Source organism: Monodon monoceros, unplaced genomic scaffold, assembly GCF_005190385.1.
Source record: "Monodon monoceros isolate NGI ecotype Baffin Bay Population unplaced genomic scaffold, NGI_Narwhal_1 Super_Scaffold_1, whole genome shotgun sequence".
Taxonomy (NCBI): domain Eukaryota; kingdom Metazoa; phylum Chordata; class Mammalia; order Artiodactyla; family Monodontidae; genus Monodon; species Monodon monoceros.
This window is the reverse complement of record NW_021703765.1, coordinates 22,901,624-22,913,672: the sequence shown is the minus strand read 5'-3', so window position 1 is coordinate 22,913,672 and position 12,049 is coordinate 22,901,624. Positions and strand designations below refer to the sequence as shown.

Sequence of the window (12,049 nt, the reverse complement as noted above, 5' to 3'; positions counted from 1 at the left end):
CACCAGCCTGAGGCTTGTCTGCTCACCCTCCGGGGCGGGCAGGGCTGGGAGCTGAGGCTCAGGCTTCGGTCGGAACGCAGGGAGAGGACTGGGGTTGGCGGCGTGAACACAGCCTTAAGGGGCTAGCGCACCACGGCTAGCCAGGCGGGAGTCTGGGAAAAAGTCTGGAACTGCCTAAGACAGAAGATACCATTGTTTCAGGGTGTGCGAGAAGAGGGGATTCCTTCCCCATGTGCCCACAGAAGGCAGAGCACTGCCTAAGCGAGCTCCAGAGAAGGGCTTGAGCCACGGCTATCAGCTCAGATCCCAGAGACGGACATGAACTGCAAACGCTGCTGCCGCTGCCACCAAGAATCCTGTGTGCAAGCACAAGTCACTACTCACACCCCCCCAGGAGCCTGTGCAGCCTGCCACTGACAGGGTCCTGAGATCCAGGGACAACTTCCCCAGGAGAACATACAGCGTGCCTCGGGCTGTTACAATGTCATGCCAGCCTCTGCTGCCATGGGCTCGCCTGGCATTCCAATTATGACTAACACGCCCCTTCCTCTCCCCGGCCTGAGTGAGCAAGAGAGCCCTAGTCAGCCGCTGCTTTCACCCCCTCCTGTCTGGGCGGGAACAGATGCCTGAGGGTGGCCTACACGCAGAGGCGGGGCCAAAACCAAAGCTGAGCCCCAGGAGTTGTGCGAACAAAGAAGAGAAAGGGAAATCTCTCCCAGCAGCCTCAGGAGCAGCGGATTAAATCTCCACAATCAACTTGATGTACCTGCATCTGTGGAATAACTGAAGAGACAACAAATGTTCCCAAAACTGACGCAGTGGACTTTGGGAGCAACTGTAGACTTGGGGTTTACTTTCTGCAACTGATTTATTTCTGATTTTTATGTTTATCTTAGTTTAGCTTTTAGTGCTTGTTATCATTGGTGCATTTGTTTATTGGTTTGGTTGCTCTCTTCTTTTTTTTTAATTTTTTAAAATTTTTATTTGATTTTATATACATATATAATATATATAATATATATATTATATATATAAAAATATATTTTTTTTTCTTCTCTTTTTTCTTCCTTTTCTTCCTTTTTTTCTTCCTTTCCTGATTTTTATGTTTATCTTAGTTTAGCTTTTATGTTTATCTTAGTTTAGCTTCCCTTTTTTTTCTTTCTTTTCTTCCTTTTTTTTCTTCCTTTCCCGATTTTTATGTTTATCTTAGTTTAGCTTTTAGTGCTTGTTACCATTGGTGGATTTGTTTATTGGTTTGGTTGCTCTCTTCTTTTTTTTTTTTAATTTTTAAAAATTTTTATTTGTTTATATATATAATATATATATAAATATATATATAATATATATATTATGTATACATATATATATATATTATGTATATATATATATATATATATATATAAATGTATATTTTTCTTCCCTTTTTTTTCTTCCTTTTCTTCTGAGCCGTGTGGCTGGCAAGGACTCAGTGCTCTGGCCAGGTGTCAGGCCAGAGCCTCTGAGGTGGGAGAGCTGAGTCCAGGACATTGGATCACCAGAGACCTCCCGGTCCCACATGATATCAGTCGGCGAGAGGTCTCCCAGAGATCTCCATCTCAACACTAAGACCCAGCTCCATCCAATGGTCAGCAAGCTCCAGTGCTGGATGCTCCATGCTAAACAAGACAGGAACACAACCTCACCCATTAGCAGAGAGGCTGCCTAAAGTCATACTAAGTTCACAGACACCCCAAAACACACCACCAGACGTGGCCCTGCCCACCAGAGAGACAAGATCCAGCCCCACCCACCAGAACACAGGCACCAGTCCCCTCCACCAGGAAGCCTACACAAGCCACTGAACCAACCTCACCCACTGGGGAGAGACACCAAAAACAATGGGAACTATGAACCTGCAGCCTGAAAAAAGGAGACCGCAAACACAGTAAGTTAAACAAAATGAGAAAACAGAAATATGCAGCAGATGAAGAAGCGAGGTAAAAACCCACCAGACCAAACAAATGAAGAGGAAATAGGCAGCCTACCTGAAAAAGAATTCAGAGTAATGATAGTAAAGATGATCCACAATCTTGGAAATACAATGGAGAAAATACAAGAAACATTTAACAAGGACGTAGAAGAACTAAAGAGCAAACAAAAAATGATGAAGAACACAATAAATGAAATTTAAAATTCTCTAGAAGGAATCAATAGCAGAATAACTGAGGCAGAAGAATGGATAAGTGACCTGGAAGATAAAATAGTGGAAATAACTGCCTCAGGGCAGAATAAACAAAAAAGAATGAAAGGAATTGAGGACAGTCTCAGAGACCTCTGGGACAACATTAAAAGTACCAACATTTGAGTTATAGGGGCCCCAGAAGAAGAATAGAAAAATAAAGCATCTGAGAAAATACTTGAAGAGATTATAGTCGAAAGCTTCCCTAACATGGGAAAGGAAATAGTCAATCAAGTCCAGGAAGCACAGAGAGTCCCATACAGGATAAATCCAAGGAGAAACATGCCAAGACACTATTCAATCAAGGTGTCAAAAGTTAAATACAAAGAAAAAATATTAAAAGCAGCAAGGGAAAAGCAACAAATAACATACAACAGAATTCCCATAAGGTTAACAGCTGATCTTTCAGCATAAACTCTGTAAACCAGAAGGGAGTGGCAGGACGTATTTAAAGTGATGAAAGGGAAAAACCTACAACCAAGATTACTCTACCCAGCAAGGATGTCATTCAGATTCGATGGAGAAATTAAAACCTTTACAGACAAGCAAAAGTTAAGAGAATTCAGCACCATCAAACCAGCTTTAAAACAAATGCTAAAGGAATTTCTCTAGGCAGGAAACACAAGAGAAGGAAAAGACCTACAAAACAAATCCAAAACAAGAAAGTGGTAATAGGAACATACATATCGATAATTACCTTAAATGTAAATGGATTAAAAGCTCCAACCAAAAGACACAGACTGGCTGAATGGATACAAAAACAAGACCCGTATATATGTTGTCCACAAGAGACCCACTTCAGACCTAGGGACACATACAGACTGAAAGTGAGGGGATGGAAAAAGATACTCCATGCAAATGGAAGTCAGAAGAAAGCTGGAGTAGCAATACTCATACCAGACAAAATAGACTTTAAATTAAAGGCTATTACAAGAGACAAAGTAGGACACTACATAATGATCAAGGGATCAATCCAAGAAGAAGATATAACAATTGTAAATATTTATGCACCCAACATTGGAGCATCTCAAGGCAAATGCTAACAACCATAAAATGGGAAATCAACAGTAACACAAAAATAGTAGGGGACTTTAACACCCCACTTTCAAGAATCATCCAAAATGAAAATAAATAAGGAAACACAAGCTTTAAATGACACATTAGACCAGATGAACTTAATTGATACTTAGGACATTCCTTCCAAAAACAACAGAATACACTTTCTTCTCAAGTGCTCCTGGAACATTCTCCAGGATAGATCATATCTTGGGCCACAAATTAAGCCTCAGTAAATTTAAGAAGACTGAAATAGTCTCAAGTATCTTTTCCGACCACAATGCTATACTAGATACCAACTACAGGAAAAAAACTGTAAAAAATACAAACACATGGAGGCTAAACAATACGCTACTAAATAACCAAGATATCACTGAAGAAATCAAAGAGGAGATCAAAAAATACCTAGAAACAAATGACAATGAAAACATGATGACTCAAAACCTATGGAATGCAGCAAAAGCAGTTCTAAGAGGGAAGTTTATAGCAATACAATCCTACCTCAAGAAACAAGGAGAGGGCTTCCCTGGTGGCGCAGTGATTGAGAGTCCACCTGCCGATGTAGGGGACACGGGTTCGTGCCCCGGTCTGGGAAGATCCTACATGCTACAGAGCGGCTGGGCGCATGTGCCATGGCCACTGGGCCTGCGTGTCTGGAGCCTGTGCTCTGCAATGGGCGAGGCCACAACAGTGAGAGGCCCGCGTACCGCAAAAAAAAAAAAAGAAACAAGGAGAGTCTCAAATAAACAACCTAACCTTACACCTAAAGCAATTAGAGAAAGCAGAACAAAGAAGAACCCAAAGTTTTTTGTTCCTCAAACCAAAGAAGGAAAGAAATCATAAAGATCAGATCAGAAATTAATGAAAAAGACATGAAGGAAACAATAGTAAAGATCAATAAAACTGAAAGCTGGTTCTTTGAGAAGATAAACAAAATTGATAAACCATTAGCCAGACTCATCAAGAAAAAAAGGGAGAAGACTCAGATCAACAAAATTAGAAATGAAAAAGGAGAAGTAACAACTGACACTGCAGAAATACAAAAGATCATGAGAGACTGCTACAAGCAACTACTGTATGTCACTTAAATGGACAACCTGGAAGAAATGGACACATTCGTAGAAATGCACAACCTCCCGAGACTGAACCAGGAAGAAATAGAAAATATAAACAGACCAATCACAAGCACTGAAACTGAAACTGTGATTAAAAATCTTCCAACAAACAAAAGCCCAGGACCAGATGGCTTCACAGGCAAATTCTATCAAACATTTAGAGAAGACCTAACCCCTATCCTTCTCAAACTCTTCCAAAATACAGCAGAGAGAGGAACGCTCCCAAACTCATTCTATGAGGCCACCATCACCCTGATACCAAAACCAGACAAAGATGTCACAAAGAGAGAAAACTACAGGCCAATATCACTGATGAACATAGATGCAAAAATCCTCACAAAATACTAGCAAACAGTATCCAACAGCACATTAAAAGGATCATACACCATGATCAAGTGGGGTTTATTCCAGGAATGCAAGATTCTTCAATATACACAAATCAATCAATGTGATACACCACATTAACAAATTGAAGGGAAAAACCATATGATCATCTCAATCGATGCAGAGAAAGCTTTCGACAAAATTCAACACCAATTTATGATAAAAACCATGCAGAAAGTAGGCATAGAGGGAACTTTCCTCAACATAATAAAGGCCATATATGACAAACCCACAGCCAACATCGTCCTCAATGGTGAAAAACTGAAACCATTCCCACTAAGATCAGGAACAAGACAAGGTTGCCCACTCTCACCACTATTATTCAACATAGTTTCGGAAGTTTTAGCCACAGCAATCAGAGAAGAAAAAGAAATAAAAGGAATCCAAATTGGAAAAGAAGAACTAAAGCTGTCACTGTTTGCAGATGACATGATACTATATATAGAGAATCCTAAAGATGCTACCAGAAAACTACTAGAGCTAATCAATGAATTTGGTAAAGTAACAGGATACAAAATTAATGCACAGAAATCTCTTGCATTCCTATACACTAATGATGAAAAATCTGAAAGTGAAATTAAGAAAACACTCCCATTTACCATTGCAACAAAAAAAAGAATAAAATATCTAGGAATAAACCTACCTAAGGAGACAAAAGACCTGTATGCAGAAAATTATAAGACACTGTTGAAAGAAATTAAAGATGATACAAATAGATGGAGAGATATACCATGTTCTTGGATTGGAAGAATCAACATTGTGAAAATGACTCTACTACCTAAAGCAATCTACAGATTTAATGCAATCCCTATCAAACTACCACTGGCATTTTTCACAGAACGTGAACAAAAAATTTCACAATTTGTATGGAAACACAAAAGACCCCGAATAGCCAAAGCACTCTTGAGAATGAAAAATGGAGCTGGAGGAATCAGGGTCCCTGACTTCAGACTATACTACAAAGCTATAGTAATCAAGACAGTACGGTACTGGCACAAAAACAGAAATATAGAACAATGGAACAGGATAGAAAGCCCAGAGATAAAGCCACGCACATATGGCCACCTTATCTTTGATAAAGGAGGCAAGAATATACAGTGGAGAAAAAACAGCCTCTTCAATAAGTGGTGCTGGGAAAACTGGACAGGTACATGTAAAAGTATGAAATTAGAACACTCCCTAACATCATATACAAAAATAAACTCAAAGTGGATTAAAGACCTAAATGTAAGGCCAGACACTATCAAACTCTTAGAGGAAAACATAGGCAGAACACTCTATGACATAAATCCCAGCAAGATCCTTTTTGACCCACCTCCTAGAGAAATGTAAATAAAACCGAAAATAAACAAATGGGACCTAATGAAACTGCAAAGCTTTTGCACAGCAAAGGAAACCATAAACAAGGCCAAAAGACAACCCTCATAATGGGAGAAAATATTTGCAAATGAAGCAACTGACAAAGGATTAATCTCCAAAATTTACAAGCAGCTCATGCAGCTCAATATCAAAAAAACAAACAACTCAATCCAAAAATGGGCCGAAGACCTAAATAGACATTTCTCCAAAGAAGATATACAGATTGCCAACAAACACATGAAAGAATGCTCAACATCATTAATCATTAGGAAATGCAAATCAAAACTACAATGAGATATCATCTCACACTGGTCAGAATGGCCATCATCAAAAAAATCTAGAAACAGTAAATGCTGGAGAGGGTGTGGTGAAAAGGGAACACTCTTGCACTGCTGGTGGGAATGTAAATGGATACAGCCACTATGGAGAACAGTATGGAGGTTCCTTAAAAAACTAAACATAGAACTACCATATGACCCAGCAATCCCACTACTGGGCATATACCCTGAGAAAACCATAATTCAGAAAGAGTCATGTACCAAAATATTCATTGCAGCTCTATTTACAATAGCCAGGACATGGAAGCAACCTAAGTGTCCATCAACAGATGAATGGATAAAGAAGATGTGGCACATATATACAATGGAATATTACTCAGCCATAAAAGGAAACGAAACTGAGTTATTTGTAGTGAGGTGGATGGACCTAGAGTCTGTCATGCAGAGTGAAGTTAGTAAGAGAAAAACAAATACCGTATGCTAACACATACATATGGAATCTAAGAAAAAAAAAAAAAAAAGAAGGTCATGAAGAACCTAGGGGCAAGACAGGAATAAAGACACAGACCTACTAGAGAATGGACTTGAGGATATGGGGAGGGGGAAGGGTAAGCTGTGACAAAGTGAGAGAGTGGCATGGACATATATACACTACCAAACGTAAAATAGATAGCTAGTGGGAAGCAGCCGCATAGCACAGGGAGATCAGCTAGGTGCTTTGTGACCACCTAGAGGGGTGGGATAGGGAGGGTGGGAGGGAGGGAGACGCAAGGAGGAAGAGATATGGTAACATTTGTGTATGTATAACTGATTCACTTTGTTATGAAGTAGAAACTAACACACCATTGTAAAGCAATTATACTCCAATAAAGACGTTTAAATAAATAAATAAATAAATTACTATTTTGAATACACCCATTTTATAAAGCAAAATGGACTCCAACCCAAGAATGTAAATATAAAATATTTTGTCCCATTACAGTAATGAAAATCACGTAAGGTCTCAAAATTTATAGCTGTGATAAAATATAGACAGTAGCAAAGGAAAATTCTGTCTGATCTCAAACTCATTTAAGGAGGGATACAGTTATCAATATATAAGTACCACTTTCATTCTCTATTATGCCAATCTCTTTTTTTATATACTTTTTCCCTCTCTTGTCTTACCAGTCCTGCCATCACATATATGATAATTGGCCAAGCAATTCATCTTTGCTATAAGCTTGGTGAAAAAGCAAAACATATGAGCTAAGTATGCTGAAGAAAGGGTAAAATTAATAGCAACAAAAGCCTAAAAACATGATTTCCTTGGTGGAAAGTTGTTCAAGGTCAATTTCACACAAATTTTCTTTCCAACCACAAAGGAATCAAGAGTAATAATCATTATTAGTGTTGTTGTTTCCCAATATTTAGTAAGACAGTGTATAAAATCTAAGTGCCTTGAAGAAACCACCAGAAATTTAAGACTTAAAGGCTCAGGAACAATAGTATTAAAAGAAGTCAGAGCAATATTCTTCTTAGAGTCATACTTAAATATGAATATAACATTAATGATGAAACTGCATTTAGCCTAGTCCCTCAGAAAATTTAGTAATAACAATGTTCCTGTGTTTTAAAGGGAAGAATTTAGTAGTGTTAGGCAGAGGAGTAAAATCTTACCTTGAGGTTACGGAAACATTTAATCATCTTGATTCTCTCCTACTCCGCTATAATATATATTACATTAATTAGATTTATATTCCTATCTATTTTTGAAAATGCGATTTTTAAGACATTTTCCACATTTTGTTATATCAAAACAAGCAGACCATTCATTTATATGGATTCAGAATAGGACAATCCTAGTTATCATCCATAGCATTATGTTACTATATTTGACAATGATGGAAGCTTGTGTATGTAGTATGCCTACACCTGTAATAAAAGTAGATTAGATTAATTTGTTCCTAATTCAAATTTGATTCCATTTGAACAAAATTCCAAGTCATATGGCTCAGAACAAAGTCTATATTTGACTTCCACAATTTAAAAAGACATTGACAAAATGAAAAGGAGTTGAGGAAATCCCCAAAGCTGTATATTTAGACCTAGTTCATTTTCATCAAGATCAAGATGTTATTTTACAGACCGAGTTAAAGAATGAGTTTTCACCAGGGTCCAGCTAATATTTATTTTCTCTAAGGACTAAAAGAGAAAAAATTGGAACCTGATTCATGATGATTCAGATTAGAAAAAATAGAAAATGTTTTGAAATTTCAGAGTTATTAACTATCGCAATGAATATTATTGAAGCTGTGAATTTCCTTTGCATATGTTAAGATTGGCCTCCTTCTATCATCCGTGTGGGATAATATATGCAGCTTTAGCTGCCAAAAGTTGTGCAGTTAAAATAGCTACATTTAACATTGTGGTGTGATAATACACGCTACAGTTGAGGATTCTGCATGTACCTTTGCTTTTTTGTTAATAAAGTAGATTCAAATTTTACTTTTAGTGTGAAATAATTAGAGAGATTTATGGAGTCATCTATCCTGATCAGCTTGTTCTCTTTATTATATAATGGGTTAAAAAGAAAGTTTAATCTTTAAAAAAAATCCTCTAAGAATTCAAGATTTGCATGCATCTCGTTGTGGTGATCTGTAGCTTTTGTGTGACCGGCTGTCTATGGTTATAATTAAAAAAAAAAAAAAAAAGCAGTATACAGATGAACCTGAACCATAAATTATTTAACATATTGTAAAGTTTGTAAATGTATGTTTTAGGAATGTTCTGTATAAGTTCTCAAAGAAAATCAAAGGTGAACTCGTATAACTAGTTTTTGTACATTTACACGAAAAATAGCATGTTACTAATTGCAGCTTATCAATCACTTGTCTGCAGCTACACTCAACATGCTCCTGGATATTTCATTGCACTGGTTGTACATGTAATTGCTGTTATTTTTACAACAGCCGTGCAGCACCCCAGAGGCTGAATTCAGGAAATGAAATTGAAGCTTATTGAAATTTGAGGAACGACTGTCCAGTAATATAAAGAAACAAGAAAATAAGTTGATTTTGCCCCTTATAAATGAACAAAATTGATTAGTAAATGAGCCAAGTTGTCCTTCAATTCTGTATCAAATGTCCAGTGAAAGTTCTGATTACTAAAATTTATGCAATTAAAATATTATAAACCCCTTGTTACATGGGTACACTATCAAAACATTTACCTCAATGTTATTTCAACAATAAGCATAATTAACAATGTTATAGCTCTGAGGTTTTATGAAGACATTAAAAATGCCTATAACAAAAATTTTATAAAAACGAGGACTTTTTCAGTACCAATAATTAACCAAGTTTTTGCAAGTTAAAGATAAATGTACAATTTTAAATTAAATGGCAAACTAATATGGCTACTGATTCTCTTCCTCAAAGCTTAGCCTGAGAGAGGTTCCAGAAACAAGAGAGGTTTATGAATCTTGTAACCTAACAGAAAAACTTTGATAACACAGTTATAAAATGAGTGTAACTGTGTTCCGATAAAACTTCATTTATGGACACTTGCATTTAAATTTCATATAATTTTCATGTGTCATAAAATACTATTCTTCACTTAATTTTTTAACTATTTAAAAATGTAAAAAATATTCTTAACTTGTAGGCTGTAGAAGAACAAGCAGCAGGCAAGATTTGCCAATGGGCTGTAGTTTGCTCATCCCTAAGCCAAAAGGAAAAAGACCGGGTCTAAGGAGTCTTCCAAAAGTCATCAGGAATGACTGAGGAAGAAAGAATTAGAAAAAAGTTGAGATATGAAGTAAAAAATTATGTAATCTAAGTACCCAATTATTTATTTAAATATATATCTAAAATTCACACAGTGACCTTCTCTAGAGGTAGGAATTTAGGGTACTTTTATTTTTTTTCTTCTCTATTTTTCTAAAATCCCCATAATGAACATGTTACGTTTTTATTATTAGAAAATAAATCACTTTAAATCTGGAGGGAAAAAAGAAAAACAAAAAACCCTCCAAGAGCCTGATGTTTAAAATGACTGCTAGGAAAATCAGGGTCACTACCTGATATATTGTTACAGAAATAAATTAACCTGAAAGTGATTTATTCATTACAAAGTTTTATCTTTTATTTTGTAATAACATGAAGACTTTGACAACTTAGATTTTACTATATCCCTTTTCCTTATGCTCAAGGGAACAAATGTATTTGCCCAACTATCCCTTGAAGAGATTATGCTAGTTTGTACTTCTATCAATAGTATCATTCAGTTCCTTTGTAATAAAATACATTTCTTATCATCCTCTAAATTCTCCAGCTCCCATCCTCATCTTAGAGTCTTTATTCAGTGTTTCAAACTGCCTTGCCCGGCACTCTCACAGACCTGGGTTCAGATTCTTCCTCTACAACTTAGTAACCTTAATGCCTTTAATAATCAGTTTCCTTGCCTGTAAAATGGGAACAATAGTTCTTGCCTCATAGGACAGTTGTGAAGATTAAATGAGATATTGAATGTAAATCTATGTGCACAGTGTCTGGCACATAGGAAGCACTCAATAAGAATGACAGTCATGACTAGCTTTTTAAAAACTGTGATAAAATACACATAACATAAAATTTACCATTCTAACCAATTTTAAGTATACAGGTCATTAAGTACGTTCACACTGTTATGCAACCAACCACCATCCATCTCCAGAAGTCTTTTTCAATTTCCAAACTGAAACCCCATACCCACTAAACACTAACTCCCCATTCTCTCTTCCCCACCAGCCCCAACAATCCCCATTCTACTTTCTGTCTCTCTGAATCTGACCACTTGAGGGATCTCATATAAGTGGACTCAAACAGTATTTGTCCTTTTGTGACTGGCTTATTCCATTTAGCATAATGTTTTCAAGGTTCATTACTAGCTTTTAAGAAACTATTTTCTATGAATATTTTTCCAAGAAAAATTAAATATTGACCTCTCCTAATAAGTACTATAAAATTAAAAACCTACAGTGTTATATTGAAGTGAGGCATTTCCTCTAATAACTATTAATATTTTCAGAGAATTAAATAAGATGTTACCTATACCTGACATCCATTCACAATGGACTGGAAACCGGAGCCACAGAGCCTATTAACAGTGACAGCTGGGGTCTCTTTTGGGATTCCCACACGCAAACCAACATGTCTTGCCAAGTATATAGCATCTGAAGAAGTCTGGAACAGAGGGAAAGAAAAAGAATTTCCTCTATATATCTAGGAATTAAGAAGAAGGACACAATATAGTAAAATGTTCACAATTTTTCAAAAATTATAAATTATATGGCTCTAAGGTAGGACACAATGCATACAGGTACAGGATATTTTATATAATACGTGTTAATGATTGGAATAAAAACTGTAATTCGGCCAACTCGATTTTAAACAAAGTATGAGAAATCCTTATATTAAATCCTCAGTAGAACACAGAATTTCATAACAATTAGAACTGTTTAAAAATGGAATACGCTATCTTGAAGTAGTACGTTCTTTAACAGAGGAAGCATTAGAGGCTATGGTTCTCAACCTTGGCTGCACAGTGGAATAACCGAGGAAGCTTTATTAACACAGTGATGCTCAAGCTCCTAACCAAACCAATTAAACCAGAAAGGC

General features: G+C 36.6%; 1 protein-coding gene across 1 annotated transcript in view; it reads right to left on the bottom strand.

Annotated features, from left to right (window-relative positions):
- Nucleotides 1-12,049, bottom strand: part of ACAA2 (acetyl-CoA acyltransferase 2) — a 43,599-nt gene that overhangs the window by 19,135 nt on the left and 12,415 nt on the right. The window contains exon 3 of the mRNA XM_029223442.1: nt 11,486-11,614. Within this exon, the coding sequence (XP_029079275.1) occupies nt 11,486-11,614 (129 nt within the window). The remainder of the gene's footprint in view (nt 1-11,485; nt 11,615-12,049) is intronic.